Source organism: Brachionichthys hirsutus, chromosome 12 (genome assembly GCF_040956055.1).
Source record: "Brachionichthys hirsutus isolate HB-005 chromosome 12, CSIRO-AGI_Bhir_v1, whole genome shotgun sequence".
NCBI classification, from domain to species: domain Eukaryota; kingdom Metazoa; phylum Chordata; class Actinopteri; order Lophiiformes; family Brachionichthyidae; genus Brachionichthys; species Brachionichthys hirsutus.
In genome coordinates, this window is record NC_090908.1 from 9,552,548 (window position 1) to 9,576,214 (window position 23,667).

The 23,667-nt window shown below is 40.3% G+C and overlaps 1 protein-coding gene across 1 annotated transcript in view; it reads right to left on the bottom strand.

Annotated features, from left to right (window-relative positions):
* Positions 1–911: 911 nt before the first annotated feature.
* The window catches only part of stxbp5l (syntaxin binding protein 5L), an 85,572-nt gene continuing 62,816 nt past the window's right edge, over positions 912–23,667 (bottom strand). Inside the window, exons 18-30 of the mRNA XM_068746118.1 lie at positions 23,261–23,412; positions 20,886–20,954; positions 20,036–20,101; positions 16,193–16,297; positions 12,880–12,933; positions 10,572–10,751; positions 5,948–6,049; positions 4,614–4,853; positions 2,668–3,031; positions 2,074–2,239; positions 1,525–1,636; positions 1,135–1,355; positions 912–953 (exon numbers count right to left, since the gene is read on the bottom strand). Coding sequence (XP_068602219.1) covers positions 912–953; positions 1,135–1,355; positions 1,525–1,636; positions 2,074–2,239; positions 2,668–3,031; positions 4,614–4,853; positions 5,948–6,049; positions 10,572–10,751; positions 12,880–12,933; positions 16,193–16,297; positions 20,036–20,101; positions 20,886–20,954; positions 23,261–23,412 — 1,873 coding nt within the window. The remainder of the gene's footprint in view (positions 954–1,134; positions 1,356–1,524; positions 1,637–2,073; positions 2,240–2,667; positions 3,032–4,613; positions 4,854–5,947; positions 6,050–10,571; positions 10,752–12,879; positions 12,934–16,192; positions 16,298–20,035; positions 20,102–20,885; positions 20,955–23,260; positions 23,413–23,667) is intronic.

Below are 23,667 nucleotides of genomic sequence, written 5' to 3' on the forward strand. Positions count from 1 at the left end.
TCTTCCAGCCTTTACATATGCCTCACACCAATCTGCGCTCTGTTTCCACACAACTGTAGGTTGGGAGTGTCATCATTTAATGTTCTTTTGTAAGTAGCAGCAGCCAAAACGTGACATGAAGGCGATTAAACTGCACTGAGCCAAGTGTAAATACTACTGATTTGTGTTTGCACTGTGCAGCAATTGGTAAGATATAGTTTCAGAATTATTATAAGTGTGTGTAGAGACAGCTAAATATGTGTATCTATATTATAGCAGGTAATATGTAAGTATTTTTGAAGGAAAAAGTAAATGAAACAAAAAAATAAATAAGTAAATAAAAAGGGGGAAGGAACACAAGTTTTGGCGTAATAGCAATGCAGGTATATATTTCCCTTTTTATTTATATTTTTCATCAATATTTCAAAAAATAGAAATTATTTTATAGTCTCTGCTGTTGACTTTCATCATTACATAAAACCTTTCATTTTTGTATCTCCTGTTAAAGTAGCATGCTGCTTTTTAATATGGCAGTTGGATATTTTTGTTTCATGCATTTCTTGTTGAGTTCTTAACTTTTGAGTATCTACACAGTGAGGTCCCGAAAACCCAACCACACACACACACGCACGCACACACACACACACACACACACACGCACGCACGCACGCAAACTCATCAAATATTACCGACTCCATTTTCTGTCCTTAAAATGCCTTCACTGTCTTTTATCACTACATATCTAATGGAAGTAGCCCATCCTCGCCATTCAACAATGGGACAGTGCCGTACAAGCAGCCCATCCAGAACCCACAAAGACAAAATCAGTCTTGGGTCTCTCCTTTAATCATTTTCACTTTTAGGGTGAAAATCCCCATCGAGGAATACATTTTCCAGCAGTCCAAGGGCAGCCTCCACTCTCTGTCCTGCTATTAGAACTGGTACCACTTCTTGTCTTTACACTTAAGCATCAGCTGTGAAGAGAAGCAGTCAAATAAAAAGCTGTGAGTTCCCATATGCAGCAAAATTGGAATAGCACCCCATTCTTAATAATTCTACTTTCAAGTTAGCAGTCTGGTGCATTTTTAAACCTCAGCATCATATTACAATAAAAACCTAGTAATGTTTTTTTTTTTATTAAACTTTATAAATCACCTCGTGAGCATGTTTGGAGAAGGTTTCTGCACCCGTCATCATTAAGGCTGTCCGTTCCTCCAGCTCGCCGAGTCTTTGGCCTCTCTCATCCAAAGCCTCACGGACCCTGGCCAACTCGCCCACCGCTCCGCTCGCTGCCACCTTCATGCCCTCCATCCCTGCCTGCCCTGGGATGTGCTGGGCCAGACTTCGGGATGCCTTCCCAGCTGCCGCCTCACCAACTGTTAGCAATACGATAAAAAATGGGGAAACCAAAAGGACAGCAGCCACAAAAGTTGAACGTTTAATGACACATCTTCTGGTTCAATAGCACGCTACCAAAATCAATAAAACCTAGAATCAAACATCTTGTAAATAAAAAGGACGGAAAAGATAAAAATAAAAACATACAGAGCTCTTCTCTGTCAAATGTATTGGCATTTCCTCCAAAGAAGCCCTTTAGGAAGCCTCTGTTCTGGGCTTCTGGTGTTTCTATTGGTGTAAACAGTTCTCCCAGCATCTCCTGCAATCAATGCAAATGTCAAAAAGTTACAATCACTACAGTTCTTTTTACATTATCATTATGTAATTCCAATTTAGCTGATTCACTGATTTAGTGTTGGTTCAAAATGGCAAGTTTTCATCACTTTATATCCCATTTATTACCTTTGGTAAACAGTGACTATTCTTATATCTGTATAATAAATATATACTGACAGCTGTTGCACTGTGATTGAGTTCAAGACCATTGTGACCAGAACCATAGTGGGCAACTACTGTTGCCTGTAGGTGGCACTATTGCAACATATTTTATCATAAGGGAAAATTGACTAGTGGCTATAAAGAAAAATAAAACATCTATAGTTATATATACAGGTACTCATATATTTATACATACATACACTGTAAAAAAAAAAAACTGACATAGAATGCACATTAACACTGGTGTGCAGTACTGACCTGCAGGTTGTCACACATTTCCTGGCTGTATGTAATCCTCTGGATCTCTGTTGGGGAGCTAAGATACAGCGCCTGCCCCCCGTTGGTGAAGCAAAAGGTCCTTGCAATGCGCATGTCCGTCAGAGGCAGGTAATTTACATCTATCATTGGTCTTAGACTGGGCAAACTGTGAGCAGAGAGAATGAAAGACAGACAGTTAGATGTGTGGGGACATCTGTAGCCTGAAAAATAAATCAAACATTAGATTAGAGACTGATTTGAGCAAATCCACTATGCAAAATATAATAATCATGATGATTAATTGAAATATTTTTTTGTGTTTGGTAATAAATTATTATACAATGTGTGAATAGTTAAAAGACATAAAACTGCTTTTACTGGTTCAACAAAGCTATTACCAGCTTAAATAAGATTGCATACATAGAGATGCCATGTATAAATATATGAGCACTAATGTGTCACTAAAAGGAAACAAATAGATTTACAAATCTGAGACCGTTTAGTCCCTGGTTGCTCAAATGGATTAATAATAACTGGATCAAACTGTTCCCAGTTTACACGCGGATAGGAAGCACGAAATGTTTGAGGCTATACCTGAGGGTCATGATGTGTCCGTTGGCACAGAAGCAGGCTAGGCACACACTGTTACACATAGATACCACATCGGCTCTCAGTACGAAGGACGACTCGGTGATGTTGTGGACAAAGAGGCAAGACTGGGAGGGCATCAGAAACACTTTGGCCTGCCTCTCGGAGCACGCCACCGCTAGGTGTCCCTCGCTGCAGGTGTCCTGAGAGGATGATGGTGAAAAGTGGACCAACTTGCGCCTCCGTGGTCTGTCAGGATCCTCGGGGGCGTTGGGGTCCCTCCAGACTTCGTAGGGGCTCTGAATCAGCGCTCCCATGCAGTCCAAGAAGCCAAAATGCAACACTGAGCCTTTCAGCATCATGACTGTTCCTGGGAACCAACAGAGTGAAAAGGGAAGACAATCTAATGAGGTGCAACATTGACAAATGTTCACATATTAGAGTTAGGAGCCTTGTAAAACCTGAAAGTTATATATTTTTTTTATTAAGAAATTTACACAAAGAATGGACTTAAATGAACTTTTTGTCAAATACAACATTTACTGGAAAAGGAACAATCCAATATGTGCTGAAAATCCGCAAGAGCACTTTGAGAACACAATACTTGTTACTTCAATACTTCTGTTCACTAATATTTCCACGGCACTAAATCTATGCCGTGCGTCTCTCATATTCAGTCTTAAGAGAACAACTGCTGCTTGGAAGGGCCTTGAATTTTTTTTATTGATGTTTTTGCTCTGAGCCGGCGATCCACCTCCTCACACAGCAGGGCTTCGACTAATGCATATTTGAATGGCTCAGTTTGGTTTAGTCAGAGTGAAAACACAAGGGGGGGGTTTAAAATCTATCCTTGCTCTTGACAATTCCGAAGGAAGTCAAATGCAAGATCACACAGATGACAAACGCATTCCCCGCGACAACAAATTTCCCATGTCATTGAAACAAATTAGGCTTTAGAAGCCTTTCAGTGTCAACAACACGGGAGGAGAGCCGAGCTTTCAAATCTGAAATGACCTGCTCTTATTTTAAAAGCCTCCGCTTGGCACTTCCTCGTCTGAAAGTGGATGTTTAGTGCGACCACGATGAAAGCTAATGCTCCTACATTATGAGTGATGTCCAAATGAGTGCACTCTTTATCATTATTTGGTAAATTGCTTGTTCATATCACAGTGATACTAAACTTTAAATCACAACAAAAATAGCAAACCTTTTTCATCATCAGCAGGCGGCCCTTTTTTAAAGTAACATTACACTTCCTGTCAAGCACTGAATGATAAATAGAAGTTAGCAACTGGCATTTGAGCAAAGTGGATCATTTCGCAAATTACATCTGAAATCCTTGCATGTGGTGTATACGATCAACGTCACGACTAAATAACAATTGGTTGTATGTTAAAAAAAATGTAAAGAAATTCCCAAATGCTCTAAAATAGTATCGCCATGGGAGGCCATATTTTTACTACATCACTCTTTCCGCATTGTTTACCTCTATGTACAGGTTTAGTGTATATACAGGTGACCTTGGGGGAAATGATGCATGTTGGAAAAGATCAAACATGATGAAGTGACCTCTTGAGTCACACGGCTCGCAGCAGGGTGGAATGTTCCCTGATGTTCCTTTGAAGAAAGCATGCATTGCAGTACCGGTACGGCATTTAATTTGTGTATATAAATCAACAAAAATGTGTCTGACCCAGGAAACAAAAATATGGATAATAATAATAATAAATGAAATAAAATATAAAGTATTCATAAATTAATTAAAATGTGGCTAAAATTATAACTCATTCTTGGTGAATGTATTTTTGATTTTTCTCTCTGAGCCTATTCCAGGCCTCCTTTTCTTATTTTGGAATTAAAAACGAACCTCAGCAGAGAGGAAATGTTGGTAAATGTGCATACAGTTATGGTTAGAAGGACTTTTAATGGGAGCCAGTCTTATTAGATCTTACCGCTGGGACCAATGGTTACAGGCTCCTCCATCCTCTCCTCCTGGTCAGTGGGAATGGACATTGGCATGAGCAGGACAACACCTAAGCTGGTGCCCACCCACAGACACGGGGTGGGCACCGCGTCGCCCTTTCGCCCATACGACTCTCCAAAATGCAGCGTGGTGATGGCCTCTTTGGTGTCGCGGTCGATGCTGGACACGCTGGAGCTGCGCGAACGGCTGAAGGAATTTTCCCGACTCTCTATTGCAGCACCCACAAAACAGAACGGCACGAAGCAGAAACGATGCAAAAGGAGAGAGACATGAAACAGTGGCAAGAGAAATAAAAACACAGCAAACAGAAGGTAGAGTTTCAGGGGTCACGGACAAGAACAGCAATGTGAGGAAGAAAGGAGTACGGGATGGTGGTGTAAGAGAGGAAGACGTTTACAGAAAAGAACATGGAGAAGGAGAGTGGTGGGAAGAGCAGAAGGCATTTTATGAAGGCTACATGTGGTTTGTATGCAGATTAAAACTGGAACAAACAGGAAAATGCTACTGAAAAGATGTGCTGCACTGAGAAGCAAAGTGATTGATCGTTACAAAGAGACAACTAGACGGAAATGTGTTTTCACACCATACCTACACACACATACACACATACAAACACACACACACAATCTGTCTGTTCACAGAGAATACACTTCAGCAGAAACATTCAAATGCACTGCGCAACTGCACGCATACAGTACATACACATGCACACACGCGCCTTTACAGACAAACATACACCCACTGGCAAGGTGCACCAAATTCAAAACTCCTTTAACCCTAAGTGCAAACCATTCAGATCCTCCACTGTGTACTTAAAGTCTCCATCATGAAAGTATTTCTGTATTGCTGCATTTCTGAATAATTCAGAACCAGGCAATGTGCGGCACTGCATTCCCCGCCTTAGGCTACATCGAGCGCAGGCTTTATGTAACATCAACTGTAGATGGGTGCCAAGCCCGGCTTACACATCAAGCTAAGAGGAACATTTTGACAGATGTTCACTTTATGTAATTTCAGGTAAAGTGTTGAAGCGGTGCCAAAATCTGCCGGAAAAAATCCATTCACTATTTTTAGGGGATGGAGCATACATAGTATGCGTTGCATTAGAATGCACGCTGCCCACAGAGACGTATATAGAAATGACATCACTCCACTCCCACTCATTGGGACAAGACCAAACTCTTCTAGACATGTTTTAGACGGAACAGGGCTACAGGACGAACTGACATATTGACGGATGGAAGGACGGAAGATAATCAGCAGCACATCACTGGATGGGATTGTGGCCAAAGCCCCCCTTACCTCTTTCACTCCAGCAGTAGGGGGCGCTGGTGTGGTGCTCATCGTGGGAGTACATAGTGACTCCATGTAACTGCTGAAGCATAGCCCTCCTGGATGCATAACCTACTTGTGCCCCACAACATGAATCCCATATTACAAATCCCGACATTCCCCAAAAGAACAGACACAAAAGGCAGACGTCCAGCCCAAAACAAACAAACAACCCAAAAAAAAACCCAACAACAACAACGTGTAGACAGATAAACAGCAGTACCAGAGAATGACAGGAAAAAGAAAAAGAGAAAGATGCAACTGAGTGGAGCAGAGATTGCTTCAAGTTCATACCGAGTCAGAACAAGAGAGTAAAAACGAGACTGTTGGGCCACACCAACCATTGTCTTTCTCTAAACGCTTCTCAAAACCAACGACTAAATGCTGTTGGATAAAGCAGCAACAATGTGAGGAATAACTCTGACACAACACCCTACATGCAATCTATTGAGGTGGGTAAAAGGCTACTGTACAGCACTGTTACACAACCCGATTTGTTTTTGCTTTTTATAAGGCTGCAGGTGGAAAAAAAAACATTGGAGCGAATCCAAGGTCACACAGCCTCTACAGAAGAGATACAAGGAGAATCAATTATAAGCAAAACTCATGCAAACACTGCCGCACAAAAGCTGGTTCTTAGTTGTCCCCCCACCAACCCCCCTTTTTTTTATATGTTTACTCACAATTCTTTTGGACAAAATTCTGGTATCATGACTACATGGCTATGCGACGCCACTGGCAGTGAAAGAGACAAGCTGGCCTTTCGTTGTGAGTCTGGGTGGCAGCAGCTCGGTTTTTTGCTGTCTGTCACTGAAGTGTGTTTGCGCCGTGTGACAGAACCTGTCGGGTGCTGGCTCATGAAAGCAAGGCACAGTGGTACCCTGACAGGACACAGGGACCCCCCGATAGAACCTTAAAGGGATCTAGAACCCAGTGTTGGGAAAGTGATAAGAGAATGCAGACTCTGAAGCGGCGTAGACAGACAAAGTGCCAGGTTTATACAGTGCAACATGCACATACACAACCACACACTGTGTGAGACAGACAGACACACACCTAGAGACTACCTCGTATATTCCTCTGTTTATGTAATACCAGTGATTACGCACAATGCTTTGTGGACAGTTTAGATCTCATGGAAGATTTTCAAGGATTTAAAAGTGTGCTTGACTGGAAATTAGGAAATATTTAACTTCAAATTGGAACATTTTAAAACTCCGATCAGTTAGTTTGTCATTGCTGAGATCCAACAGAGGCATATTTTAGCAGACCACAGGCTCGCCGCTTTGCCATTGTGCTCTTACCTTGCAGTACAATATGGACGTATATGTGTGTGTGTGTGTGTCTTTTGAAAACCTCTGTATCTGACCAGGGAGTTACCGAGTATCTTAAATATCTGCTATGCTGCAGAAAATAAAAAAACTAGCATCTAGGATTACCTCTTTTACTTAATATCATAGAATTCTGTAAAATGGATTTGTTTTGAATCTGTCTTTTAATCCCCTATGCTCAAACAAATCAGTGGCAATTTTCTGAACACATCTGCAAATGCGAAAACCATTCTGTTAACAATGTACAACTGAAGCGCATTGCTGCTCTGAGGTGGGAGGTACGAGTATGTTTACTGTGTACTGAGTCAGTGCCATTTACCCGCCTCTGTATCCTCACCTGGTAGGCAGGCCTCATTAACGTCGGCACCATCTCCCGCACTGCTTGTTGACCTTTAATTATTCCAGTGATCCTGCTGGCTCTTCACTGTGGCAATCCAGTATAATTCATAACCAGCAGTGCCAAAGGTGAAGAGCAGATGGATGGTTTCCGAGATAATAAACCCAGGAGGGCGATAAAGCAGCTCCTGCCTAAGACTATTCTGTTTCTTTAGGATTTTTTTCCCCTTCACTTGCATCTCATTCAGTGTGTGCAATTAATTGTAATTCAACTTCCACTGAGGTGCTACAGTGATAGACGTGACCCCCGTGAAGAGAAAAGTGAACCACAAAACACAAGGATCTGACTCATGAAAAGGCTCGTCTGTGCAAATCGGTTCACCGGTGACAGGAGCAAGGAGTTCCAGCTTTAATGTTGCTCTAAAGTCCTGCTGGTTGGAGATTAGAACCTACAATATCTATTATTCTCCACAGTATGTTTTTTGCAACGTGCTCAAAAAGCTGTGACAGCCACGACAAGAGGGGTTTCTATTAAATTATGCCATGTCATGTGCGTCAAGCGTACATTTTGTTGATCTGCGCAGATTTATCCAATGGCATGCATTTGCTGTTGAATATCTGAGGTTTAATCATTTATTATCTTTAACTGTGTGATTCATCAGCATTTGTTGGGATTAAAAGATTCTATGCTTCTGACCTTTCCCTGCTATAATATCTGTGATTCCACCAGGTGTAGTGCAAATGCATTTCAAAAACGCATTCGAGAGGGTTCTCTGCTTCGCGCCACAGAGAATCACTCTTCCAATCATAAACTTTGTCAGAAAAGAAAAAAATTAATCTACTTCTCTATTGTGCAACAAGAGCACAGAGGTTGAAGAAAAATAACCCCATCAACAAACATCTGGCCAAGTCAACTAAGTCATACAGACAAAATCGTCTGCATCAGAAAAGCTATTTGTGTGGAGGGCAAACAGATTTTATAATGTAAATGTCTTCCATCATCTGCCAATCCAACTGTAATCCTAACAAATACATGTTGATGAAAATATATTGTTATTTTTTGCAACACAGCCTTTCATATATCAGAGACCACCAGGAGTGGTAATCCCATTGCTGTCAAAGCCACTGTCAGTCGATGCTGTGCATTTAAGTTATTTTGAATGTCTACTGACAGTCAACATTGTGTAATACTTGCACACACATTCATGTTCAGTACTAATGGAGGCCATTTTTTGTCCATCACTTCTGACGTAAATGTCTCGAAATTACGCTGCTATCAGGGCAATTTTCTTTCCTTTCTTGACAGCAGTTTGTTTACGAACAGAGTCAACAAGTCTAGAAAAAACCCGAAATGAAAACCGTCAAACCATCAAGGATGGGCCGATACTATTAATATGTATTTAAGATTGCAAAAAGAGGAAGATGGTTAAATAGGGACTAAAGCAGTTTACTAGGTGATAATATTGTAATATAGTAGTTATAAAAACACTGTTGGCATAGCAGACGCACAGAAACTTACAGTATTTAAACACACAAATGGTCATATACAAGAAGTAAACAAACAAACAAGTGAGTACATACATACACACTGCTGGGTAAATTATTGTTAGATGGTGCAGGTTTATGTCAGGGTATGAATTATAAAGGCGTGAACTAAAATGCAGATGTTTTCATGAAAAGCAAGGATCGTGCTCGAGTGGTTGCTGAGTGCTTCTAAAAAGCTAAATCAAAACACAACATAAATTAAAGTAAGAATAACCAAAAATATTCCCCTCTGCTCAAATGTCTGTGGATAATAGAAAGGTAGGCAGCGGCCACACATAAAGGTTGCGTTTGCTCCATTTCCTTAGTTTTTAAAAAACCTCTACAATCTGTTTGGGAGAAGAGAATATATGTTGAACTAAGCAGAAAACCTGATTGACTGATAAAAACTCTGTGATTTACTGTGCAAAAAACAATCAAGAAAAGAACTAGAGGAGTAAAGAGCAGTATGATAAAACATACAGGCCGAACAGTAATCTTTCACCAACCCTTCGGCAGTGCTAAGGGAAGCAATGCAAATGCAACTTCTTGCATTCAAGAGAAGCAGAGTCTGTACTCCTAAAGCAGTGTAAGGTGATGTTAATGCAACGTGCAGTTACATAGCTAAAAACATAGTGGGTGAACATCAATGTTAATAATGTGTCTAGTAGTAATCATGCTCATTCAGGTGTCCACACTAGTTGATCACTATGATGTGCAACTCTAAAAAGGAAGTGCATGTAAAGTTGCCTTTTGCAGTGAATATATATGTTTTGTAGTACAGTATACTAAAATTTGACTGCTCCCGAAGCCCCGTATCTCCCATTTACTATGGATTGTCTGCCAAAATTCCTGCTCTTGCACAACACAAATTCATAAACTGGGTGACAATTCTGTCTCTTGCTGACATGTTTAAAGCCTGATAACCGACCGAACTGCTGGTTGAAAGATAGCAAGGCATGCATACACATTTAGCTCATGATGTGGCAGACGAAAATGCAGCTTAATCAGTTCCTAGCACTTCTGATCCTGTGTTATAAAAGACAAAGTCCTGGAAAACCACTGCCCTATGACAATTCATAATTCGCCAACAAGCAGAGAAATCCAAAGATTGACAGACTGATCGTTGCTGGCCTATGAAGGGACAATCGTTTGTGGGGCGGGACTTAGAAAACAGCCAGACTTAGAAGACTTAGATTTAGGACTTAGAATACAGTTAGTGAAATTTTTATATTGAACTCTATAAGCAATTCTGATGCCGCAATCGTGCATTAGCATTTGCTTACCTTGTGTTATTATGTATCAGGCCTCAATTTACTTACCCCAGGGTGTGAGGATGGCATGCGCTTTAGTGGGGGGGGGGGTAAAGAGGTTAAGGGAAGGTAGTTGGGAAGACAAGCACACACCTTCAGTGTGGGACACAGGCAAAGATATCTCCATGCAAGCAGCGGATTGGGCCTTGCGGAAGGGCGGTCGGGTAGGGCCTCTGCGGGTAAGCCGTGGCCCCTCTGGACCCATCGGGACACGAGGCTTCCCCGCCGAGCATGGCTGGGAGGTAGGACTAGTACAATGTCCATTGACATGATCTGTAACAACGGCAAAGCATTAGCAAACAACACAAAGAGGGAAATAAATCTTTCAAATATATTCTGTTACACTGCAATATCCATCTCCACATGTCAGTAAATGTCACAAAGAGCAATACAACTGAGTAAAATCCAGAATCTTGAAATAAGGAAAGATTTTAATTATTTATTCATCAGTACTGTTTAATTCAAGGAAATGCTTTGACTCCCTCAGCCTATTTACTAGATTTTGCAAGATGTATGGTGAAACGCAGTATCATGTGACATATGAAGACGGATATTTGTGCAGTATAAGAGGAGCAAGCTGATGTTGAAAATGTGTTTTTCATTAAGAAAGATGGAAGCAAGGGAATAAAGGAAGGCAGGAGTGAGTGACAAAGTGCTGGAGAGAGGTTTGAATTATGAGCAAGGAGGAGAAAGAGATGCCGGAACGACAGAAAAAAGATGAAACGCAGAGGCAAATTGTGAGTGCGGTTTCATCCAGTCTGTGCCAGGAAATATGATTTAAAACTCAAATGGAGAAAACAAAACAAGCTCATTTCATCTCCACCTTTTATTTTCCATTTTGAAAATCTCGCTTGCAATAGAAATCATTTATTTATTTTTCAAGCCAGAAGCTCGACGGCATCACGGTCAATGTCAAAAAGCCACAAGTGAAAGAATAGAAAAGGAACACACAAAAATATATTTGCTTTAAACTGCAATGCAAATGAGCGCGCCGGGTTGATTGGGCTATACAATCGGCTTCAGATGGTGGTGACGTTTACGCAACCTCCCTTTGGGGACATTGTTGGATGCTTTGTTGTTTTCAGTGCTTATTTGTGTGAACTAAACCGTAACAGGACAAAAAAAAAAAAAAACATATCTGAACATTTTTATTAATTCCCTGTTCAGCGAGTTGATCGATAGCATATTCAACTTTAAAGTGAAGATGAAAACCTCTGGGGTGTCACCCAGCCCGCCAGCAACTCTAGTCCAGTTTCACAGCAGGACGGACTGAGGCAGGTTCTGAAAACTACAGGTGATGCTGGGCCAACTGATATCTACTAGACTACTAGAGCCATGTGAAGCGATCCCATCATCGAAATGATGAAAATCAATGACTTGCCTCAAGATTTTCTGCAGGAAACTGGTGCACAGCAGGACAAATGGCACTGTACCCTCACACCATCACACAAACACACTCCCCCAGCTGCACTTAAACAATAAGAGTGCACATAAACACACATAAAAACACCAACGGAACAATAACCTATGTAACAGACCGTTCCAACAAATCCTTTGCTGTCTAACCCACAGCGGTTAAGTTGCTCAACTTGAAGCTACAAATAAGGTAAAAGGTGTATTAACAAGTTTTCTTTTGCTTCTACTAAAAATAAAAATCTGACTGGCACTTTGGGAGAGGCATGTGTGGCGAGACAACCAAATCTAAGGTTTTCAAAATATTTGGGTTGATGTATTTTTTTTTATATACCTGTCAGAAAAAGAGAGGTTATTAGATGAGGCAAGTGACAGACATTGGTGCATTTTTTGTTGTTGAGGAAGCAGAAGTTTTTTAAAGAGGACAGCATGGTTGACACTGCAGAAGCAGAGCGAAGTGAAACCTGAGATTGTGATGCACACCGTATGTACAGCAGTTAGAGATATATGCATGGAAGGAATGCTCAGTATCTGAAATACAGATGATCCAGTCAAAATATAGAAAATACAGTTTAAGAGAGAAATGACCAAGTTGCAATGAGAGAAGCAGTGATGATCCGATCACTGTAGAACAAGACCGTCAATGGAGGAAGAACTGCATAACATCAGAAGATGGTCCAATCATGATAAAGTGATAGGAAACCTCAAATTCAAATATGGGCATGAATTACAAATCACCTTTATAAACACTTGCAAAATGTAGAGGAAATCAAATTAAAACATTAAGGGGTAAAATGAACAAACACTTCAGCTGGCCAGTCTCATAGGCTGGTTGAACAGTGCAGAGCGACAAGGAAACTGAGAAGAAAGTCTGGGTGAGAATAAAAACTTTTAAAGCAACATAAAAGCCTAGAAAAGAATGACGAGAGCAGAACGTAAATGATTCAAAGGTAATCAAGTGAAAACTGCTGGCTTTCGCCTACCGTACCAAGATCAGTCTTAAGATCTGTTGGCAGACTTAACTTTCTGCCAGGTCCCTTTACTGAAACAAAAGAATAGGAAACAAAGCGGCAGTTAATCCCTTCAAATAAAAGAAAAGAAAGCAAAATAAATACGTAAATAAAAAAATAGGGTAATAATTTAAGTGAAACAGTGAAACAAATAAAATGAAAAAAAAATGACTTTATGCTACTGTGTTTCAGGCCAGTGTTCCCAGCAGCTGCTGCAACAAGGTAAGGAGTCAATATTAGATTTTTTAAATTTTCCGAAATGCAACAGTTTGCAAGAAATCTCTGCTTTGATAAAATGTTCTAATAGAATGTAATTATCTTTGAACTGGGATGTCTGACATGGAAGCACGTGTTAACAGGGTGCCACTTTTGGCTGTGAATACCAATATCACACTCAGACAACAGTGGCTTCAAAATAACTCGAAAAAACATTTTGCAAGCATTTTGCAGTAAGTAGAGAACTGCAAAGGTCAAACTTGAGATGTCATGAGCCAGTTTCCCCCTCAGAAAGAAGGCAATATTCCATTGTTTCTTTGTGCTGAATGGTTACTTCACACGTGGAGGACACAAGGTGGTGTTTAAATGATGCCCAGTAAATTTCATGACCACCAGGAGAACCCTGTGACCATGAATTCCCATTGTTCATACTGCGCATGTTGGAAGATTTTATCGGAGGAATGAATTAATGTTCCGTTGAAATAAATGCTGATTTATATTTCCATCTTTCTGCCATATATTATGATAAAAGACAGCAGAGGACAGGGGGGTGTGCTGGTGGAACTGGTGAAGCCGTTTTCCGTGACCACACAGGAAGCTCAGAATGAAATCTAATTTTGAGGAAAAACATATGTCCTGTCCTGCGCAGGAAGGTGGGCGTTGTAGTGTGTACTAATTGAATTTATCAATCAAATAATTAGTTTCTATTTTTCCCAAGAAAACTTAAAGCCTTTCAGATTAATGTTTCAACTTAGATAAAAGGTGTCTTCCGTGTGTGTGTGTTTGGCAATGATCCATATCCTTCAGCAATCATACGAGATATGCGGTTAAGGACAAAGAACACGATCCGTTAACAAAGCAGTTACATGCGCCTGGTTTAATGGCTCAGTGGCTCCATTAACACTTCATACAATGAGTTTTAATCTCAATAAAAAGGCGAGCTTCATCTGAGGCCCAGAAGGGTTGTCGAATGCGAGTACGAACAATATCCAATTAAACCTTACGTTTATTGCCTTTCATTATCTTGTTTCATTTATTTTTTCACAGTTATATTTGAAATTTGCTATTTTGTGTCTAAATATGACCACTTTGAGACATCATATTATTATAAGTAATGCAATTCATGTGTAATTAACAGCAGGAGTAGCTTTCATTGCTGCACTGCAATATTAAAACACATTTTTATGTACAGTCTATGTAGCCCTATTTGTGGTCTCAGTACTCCACATGTTAATCAATATGATGATTATTTCCTTTGCAAATCTAGGGGGAAAATTATAATCATATGATTGGTTGAGGTGAAACATTTTGCTCTACTTCTCTTATCTGTTGCATTTGCTTGGAATTACGTTAGATATAATTCACAAATATTTTACCAGCGTGAAAATACAATGTCAGATTATGGCAAAAAAATGAAAAAATAATCTCCATCCATGCTAGCTCTGTTAAGTGGCACCTGGTGCTCACATGGTGATGGATAGCATGTAATGCTCATTTATTTACTTGTTTGCATGCTAAGATCTTTTCTTTCTTTTTTAAATTCTAAACACAAGGTACTACAGCTGACAGGAATATGAATACAAATATGATCAGCCATAAACACAAGTTAATTAGGGGAACACATTATTACAATTCATCCTGAAAGCAATATGGGTGTCTGTACCAAATTTCAAAGCAGAACTTTTTATCAGTCTAGAACAAAGTGGTGGACCAACAAACAAACCAAGACAGACAATGCTAGTCCTAAAATCACTAGCATGGTAAAACAGATATTTAGAATTTCCACAAGGTTTGCATGGGGACCTTTAATTTGACAAATTTATAGCAACAGATTGCTGAAGTCACAAATGTGGCTAACGTTTGATTTGATCAGGCCACACACTGATAAACACACAAAGCAAGCTGGAATCAGGCCTATCAGCATCACAGCTGGCCACACAGTGGGCCCCATGCAGTCAGTTAAGAGGCGAGGCAGTGATGATTGTTAGCTGAGATGAAAACTAGAGGCTGTGGGTTCGCACATAGTCAGACAGACACACAGACACGCACAGACAGTTCTAAGTGCGGTAAAAATAGCATGATTTCATCAGTCACAAAGATGTGTTCCATCTGATACACAATGATTAAGGTCACACAGAATGAAGCACTAGAGGCACTGACAAGTGACGAGGAGAAGTACCCAGCTGGAATACAGTCCCTTCCTCTTCCCAAGCCTGCCTGCTTTGCAGCACTGCCGAGTGATGGAGGATCAGAGATCAAACCCAGATCTGGCACATACAACAAACATCACAATGTCCCCCTGCAGCTGAGGCAGAAAACACAATGCAGCACCAGCACAAAAGCATGGAACACATTGACAAAGCAGTGACAAACAGTCGACACCTAGAAACACAGTCCCTGTCAGCTTGTTTACACTGCAAGCAACGTGGTCGGTTGGTCATTGCATCCTGCGTGTACAACATATAAATTAGGTGCAAATCAGATATGCACTTTTAATTATCTGCTGTGATTTTAAGAGAAAAATATTCCCAATTTGCATCATTTCCTTGCCTTTCATTCGAATTGGAATGCCTTTATTTATCGACTATCAATTTGTCAGTCAGTGAGACTTGGTAACAAATGAACTATCAGTCCTTTAAATCAAATTTGACATTAAATAGTGAGGTTTTAAATGGCATCATCCATTCTGCACCTACCATAAAGATCCATTCGTCCCAAAACAAGGAACGAAACATTTTAAACAAAATGTTTTTTTGTCGAAAACCGAGTTGTTCGAGAACCGAGGTTCCACTGTATTTAAAAAAATGAAATCTACCTCAATCTGGCTTTTCAAGATAGTTACGTGAATACATTGCCTCTTTTTTATAGCTCTGTAAGGTATGAATGTGTCTGTGTTTACCGCTTGAAATGTTGCTCACAGTGTGGAAGCAGATCTTGCATGCAAGGTGCAACATCAAACCAAGCACCCGTCCAGAAATAACCCAGTATCCCGTTGTCTCATTATGGCTATACTGGAATACACATAAGCTGAGGTCCACGGAGAGGCCGAGATCCTTGAGACATCCCTCCTCTTACCATTGTCCAGTAAGTAAAAGACTGGACTGCAGTGGCTGGCTCTCAGACTGGCCACAGGCTCTGGCAGGACGCGTGGGTCATTGTGAAGGGAGGTTGGGTAATGAACTGGAATAAGAGATCCAACAGAACAGACACAGACATGTCAGTGCAACGGAGGAGAAACTAAGCAATGAGTGAACTGGAGGGAAGAGAGATTTGCAGGTAAAAGGAGGGAAACAGTTGAGAGGTTAAAAAAAGCAAAACGGGTCAGTAGAAAGTAACTTTTCTTTCCATTTCAAATGAAATATTTTTAACATTACTATGTCAAATACTACCACTGCTGCTGCTACTACTACTACTACTACTAGTACTACATCTGGCCAACATGAACAAACAACACCAAAACAAAAATCTCAAGGGAAATGTCACCTTAAGAGAAACTGAAAGTAGAATAGAATAGAAAGAATAGAAAGCCTTTATTGTCATGGCATAGTAGCTACACAATGATATTAGGAGTGCAGCTAAGTACACCTAACCCTCTGATTCCAGAAAAGTGACTGACTGGTCCAATTTACCAAGGACAAGGACGCTGCTGAAAAGTGTATAGAGTTTATTAAAAACGTCCTTGAATCTCCCACCACAGAAACTCTAAAGGGTAATTCATTTTTTTGACTACTTCTTTCATAGACACAGAAGTCCATTTAAACTCAGTACATCAACAGCTGCTTCAGTGGGAAACAAACGGGCTGTTGGGTTTGGATTCTGATAGGTGTGGAAGGTAGTGGGTGACACATCCCACATATACTTGTTACCGCCAATCCTCTACGAACCTTACCCACAATCCACAGGATAATGTGCTTGTGCAACATTGGTATGTAGACTTAGCAGAGTTTACTGGCAGGCCTATTTTAACTTTTATCAAACTATAAGAAGCTGAGCAGGAGGCATCGTGGCATTACACAGCGAAGCTTCAGCCATCACATCCTCCGTTTCTCCCGACAAGCGCTTATACTGCTAAATATATCCTGCAGGGTCAGAAAGATCACGGGCAACCCAGCTTGTTAGTGCATTTCATGACTCGGCCTGGTCAAGCAAATGTGACTAAAGTAACAGCATGGCATGATGCGCCGCGAAAAAAAAATGTTACAATGTCAAAACGACAGACCTTTGGATAGAAGATCAGAAGCGAATGGAAAAAATGAGGACGGATGTAGCTTTTAGACAGGAGAAGAACCAATTTCAGGCTTAATGACAAAAAGAATAAAAGAAAAAAGATTATTAAGAATAGAAGGGGAAAGGTGTTGAGAGGATAGAGAGACACCAATTATTGACACGCATGATGAACCAGAATGATGGCTGGATTCCTTACTAAGCCGTCCATGGACTGGACGTGGTCTCGAACAGACACAGCACACCTGGCGTGCCGTCACAACCAAACAGCCTCTCGGGCCATCGACAAAGCTGGAAGTTGATATCCAGCACAAGGAAACGAACCAGCTGAACAGCTGTGCCCCCTCATTTGTCTCCAGCCAAAACCGGTTTAAAACAGAATTGATTTCGCTTTTGCATTAATGTTGAAGATTTTATTAAGATGGCAATTTCTTTCACTGAGGTCACGCTGTCATTACCGGTACCCATTGTTAACATTCCTATCATGATTGCAGCTTCAGTCCACTCAATATATATATAACCACCAATCTGCCTACTTCCCTATTCAGAGTAAATGTTTAAGTGAATTAGCCTCCTGATCTTGTTTTTCATCCAAATCCCCACAATCTTTCCTTTCTTCCATCTCCACAAATAGCTAAGTGGATATATAATGGTGCATAAAGTCCGTGACCTAGAATTCACATCATAATGCTGAAAGATTCAACCATAACAGCCAGGCACTTCTTGTCCTGGCTTTCGTTTCATACGAGGCTTAAAGACAAGACTGAGTTTCTGCAGATGATCATTCGGGGACCCAGGCAGGTCTCCTGAGGTGTCTATGTCTGTCCAGTACCGGTTCAATATCCCATTTATGACAGAAAGCTTAACATATTTTATCATGCTATGTCAAAAGGCTTTGAGGTCCCAATAGAAGCCTCGTGCAGTCCAGATTTGGGTTCGCAAGCCTCTAACTAATTTTTCCCCAAGTATATTATGTACCGGTAAGTGTAATCGCTGCCGACAAATCCCGTCAGACATTCCCTTATTATTGGATAAAACACAAACGCTTTTTTAAATTACAACGAGAAGCAGGAAAAGGTAGGAAGAAGGGCAATGAAGGAAGAGAGAAAAGAAAAGGGGTAAAATATTGTACTTGGTTCCATGATGCATGTTTACCATCTGTCACTGCTCGGCCACTAAAGCTCTCGGAAGCTGCAGATTCACTTCTGGCTCGCTGTCTGTTGAATCACACTCTCTGGCCTCCTGTTGATGCGGTGATTTAAACTGTCTCAACTACCTAGCAAACGATGCTTCATGTTGAACCTACAAATAAATATTGTTGCACTATCGGGATTAAGGATATTAAGATTGAATCGCTTTATATATAGTCTAATTTGACAAATTATTTTCTGGAGCTCAAACATTTTCCCTAAATAAATGTTAGCATATATTTTATACTTTCAGGTCCTTTTTACCAGTTGTTTATCTGGATGCCCATTTCACATGGGATATTATTTATCTCTCCAGTTTGCTCTTGGTCTGCCCCAAGCTCTTCTGTGAGCTGGGCATCGCCACAGCGCCTCCACAGGGAGGTGTCCAGGGGGCATCCTCTAATGCCTCGGGTTATAGTCTGACATCCTCTTCCCAGACTCCAGAGATGCCCGACACTGAGGAAGAGTTCACACAACATCCCCTGCTGTAATTATCATGTTATTGGGAGGGCAGATGCCGTGTCCCTATAAGAGGATTTCTCAAGGACAGTTTCTGAGATGAGTAGCTAGAATTCAATTCACAGGCGTGGGCCCAAGAGATCCGTTTGAGCATGTTCTAACAGAGCAACATGGAGCCAAGCGGGGATCACAACCTGTAAGGACGGGGTACAAGTCTTTACACACCAGCTGGAAAGTGGGAAATAGCAATGTCCTTTTTGCAATGTTATTTTTGCAAGAAGCACAGCAGACAATTTAATACCTGTATAATGTATACTCTGCTGTTTTGTCCAAAAAGAGATATGTTGAGTCTCAACAAAGTACCGTATATTATATATTATCCTCAAATTCCCACATTTAAGTTTCCATAACTTAGTTATTTCAAAAACATTGGGGAAGCACATGTTGGCATTGAGCGTAAATGCAAGCAACATATCCCTCTGTGACACCTCTCACACATCTCATAGGTTTTGCATGGGAAGGGCAGCAGAATGTGGACTTTCTAACGTACAATATCTTTCTATTGTATCACACAGAGACCCAGGAACCATTATAATGAACATAGCATCATCTGCACACATTAAGAATATTTCCATGATATGCTTCGTTCCCCTCTATAAAGCAATTTATTGACATATTCACTTAAAGCAAGTTCATCGCTGATGCATAGTGACATCTTTAATTAATATGAATGATAAAACAAACATTCTACCTTGTCTGTCTAAGCATGGGCTAACCTCACGACACCAAAAGTCCAAATCAAAGAGAAGAAGGTGATCTGGACTGACAACAACATTATTAGATTGACATAAATAGAGAGGCAGAGCAAATTAAAGGTGTACTTTTTCTGTTAACATAAAAATCTTTGCACAGAATAAAGCAACATCGTACAGTGAAACAGCTTTGGTGATGGGTGAGGTGTCCGCAGGCTGCATAGCTATGCTCCCCCGCATCAATCCCTAATAGTGTACTCGACCGAGCGTGTGTGTGAGTGTCGGCATGTTACCTGAGGTGGGTGACTTGCTTCTCTCCATGTCGATGGACTGCTGGTTATCAGAGAGTTCAGTAAGGCCTGACGAAAACCATGGCAACCAAGAGGAAGAAAGAGTCACACACACATGCACACACACACACACGCACGCGCCGTCAGAACATTTTTAACTATCTTTTAGTACAGATTCAACAGAAGCAAAACTCTGACAATGTCAGCCAAGCAGAGCTCCATGCAATCACTTGGAGTGTAGATTAGCAGCAATTTAAATTTAAAAATAAAAACGTTAATAAAGCTACATAATCAACCCTGATGTCCATAAAAGGTATCAATTGTTTCTGATATTTGACATTTGATGTTTTCTTTTCCCTGTGAATTCAGAGTGACTGAAACCTGCACTGAATATGTACATAATGTAAAGCTTTAGTTTCATGTTTAGATCCCATTTTCAATATGGCCAGTGGTCTCTGCAGTGTAAATCACATGAATGAAAATATAAAATGGAACAAACACAAAACTGATCAGGATCAGAATACATGCACCAAGCACAGGCTAGAATTGGATTTCTATGTATTCATTATTTAAATTTTTTTTTTTTTAATTCATTTAATATTTAGTATTTATCTCACTAAACAGATTTAAAGGAGTGTCTTTGGGACATCAGTGGAATATGGTAGTTTTTGTTGTTGTTTTTTTTATGAAAAAAGAGCCGAAACATTTTAATTCCAATCTTTGGCATGTCCCTCTGCTAATCCATATGGCAACCATCCCTACCAACTAAAGCCCAGTTGGAATGAAATCACAGTTCCACCTCCCAAGCCCCAATACACAGAAGTCCCCCAGCCTTAAGGAAGGTTCGACTTACTCTGATAGGATGTACGGATCCTTTTCTTTGAATCTGAATAAAAGTTAGATAGGCCACGCATGCAAAACTCTGTCAGGCAGACCCACATGCCCACACCGGCAGCCACAGAGTCACCATAAGTGTGGAGGAGGAGGGAGGGAGGGAGGGAACAGGGGAATAATATAAAAGATGGAGGGAATAAAGAGCGAAAAATGCAAGATTCAAGGAAAAGAAAGATGAAAGAGGACAGGAGGTGACATTGAAGTAAATACATGTGGTGAGTCAAAAGGAATGGAAATAAATGAGGTAAGGAGGTAAAGAATATGAACATAAAATAAGGAGGGAGAAATTAATGAAGAAAAATTTAGAACAGAGAGAAGGGAGGGGAGGAAAAAGGTGTGGGGTGGAGGGGGGGGAGAAAAGAACACACAGGCTTAGAGAGGAAAAGAAAGTGAGTGCAAGCAGCAACCGGGTTAGTGTCAGGGAAGAACAGAAAAAAACATAATCGCTGCTGCTGCAAACCCAGAAACACTGGATGTGAATATTTGTACAAGAAATAAACTGCTGTGTTAGCAAGCAACATAACATTACTTATCTTAGCATAAGAAAAAATAGTTTTTTTTTTTTTTGCATCAAATAATCAGATACAATAAATTGTTATTGCATGTTGGACAGAATGTCATAGACCTCCTGTCCAAACATGTTCTAATCATATTAACAATGCATGATACCATAACTAAGTAAAACACATCTAAAGTAATAAATATGTATTTATTGGAAGGAATACACTAATTGTCCTTTGACATTTATATGTAGTTTACACATACAAATATGTGTAGTGACACAACAGCTAAAAATGTTCTGAGAAGGACAGAAAAAAACACTCTAAGCTGTTGGAATTGTGAAAAAAGAGACGAGGCCTTTCACGCAGTATTTCATCTTCAATACTGAATTCGTTCCAGCATACTAAGTCTTTCAGATCACACCACCACATGCGGTGCACGAAAAGGGCACTGTTTTTTTTCGCGCTCTGTCTCCAAATTGATTTTAAAGAAAACAGACTTTCACAAAAGAGGAAGTTGGGAGCAATAAGTGCTGATGTAGTCAATATAAGCACTTATGCAACGGTAAATGAAAAGAGCTCGTTCTAAAGCGCGTCTTTGCTTGTAACCTGACCTGAATGCAGGTACAGCATTTCCCATTATGCTTGTGGGAGTTATGTAATAAGAAAGTACATTAAATTGCTGATAGATGGCTAAAACATTACACATTTTGGAGTTGCTGAGCTCAAAAATATGATGGTGAAATAAGAAAAGTTGGAGGGGTGGGTATCTTTACAGTAGGCGACTGAGTTGTCCTTAAACCATCATCATTCAAGAGCAGTGGGATATAAAAGGGAGGCAAGGGTCAGGAAAAAAACAACGAGACCTCTGTGGCTTTTGACTACAGACCAGGCAGGACTAAGAAAAGAAAAGACAGAGCGATCAAACAACATGCATAGTAATGCCAACGTGGAGTGACACGCATTCTGGTAACATGCACTTCATGTCATAGTGCAGATCCGTGAGGAGCATACTGCAGATGGACGGTTTTTTGTTTTAGTTCTTGTGTGAGAAAAAGTAAAGACAGAGAAAATGTAAGATTAGACTGATTTTTGAATTTGATATTTGCTTTTGGATTTGGGCGAGTTCTACAACTTTTGGAATGTTTGGTTTAAGCTGCGATAGCGGTTTTCATTGTTGTTATTGCAAAATAAATGGAGAAAAGCTGGAAAGAAAACTGAATATTGTAAATTCTGCATCCAATTTTTCATATATGAAGTAAAAAAGAATTACCACTACGCCTTAAAAATAATGTTATATGAATGCAGAATGTGACGCAATGTAATATCCTGCATTGAAACAAAATAATTAAAAACTGTTGAATCATATACTGAAAATATCCTTTAAAATGATGTCATCTATTTGCATTGTTTATTTTTGACACATATAGGTTTGAATGTTGCAGGTGGTGGAGGTGAAGTTTAACTACGTCACAAAGTGTTGTTCAGTATAAAAATTAAATATTAATATTTTGTATTATGTCATTGAGTACGAAATGTCAAAAGATGTATAAAAAGACATCAACCTTATTAAAGACTTGCTACTGATCAATTATCCCAAATACAGTATATCACATTATATGCATCACTGATTAAACTTGTCATGAAAGCCGGGTCATTTTCTTAAGGGATCAGTCTAATCTTTGGGAGAAGAGACGAAGAAGCGACAGAAGAAAAAGAAAGAACAGGTAGAGAACAGGAGAAGAGAAAACGGACGTCATGGCGACACTATTGTGTTTCAGTATACGTGCATGTGTGTAGCAGCATCTCAGAGGGGGGGGGGGGGGGGGTGTACCTGAGGTGGACTGTCTGTTCCTGCGCGGAGAACGGGTGAGGCGCTGGTAGGGGTCAGCAGCTCCGTACACATCCAGTGTCGAGAGACATAACAGGATGGTTTTCTGTAAATAGTCCACCACCGCCAGGCCATTACAGTTCCCAAATGCCAAACTGGACAAAACAAATACAGTAGAGAGGCACACACACATACGTTTTATTTTATGTTATGCAACATTGAAAATGTATTTCAGTCTCAGAAAGGTGTTACATGAGGTACTATTAAACACTGAATGAGATATGGGCCATGGATGTGTGCCTTTCTTTAGGCAACACCATAAAAATGTAGCTCAACTATCAACTATTTAGCAATCCGGGAATAAAGCTATAATAAATAAGCAAACTATATTAATGTCATTCAGACTTGCA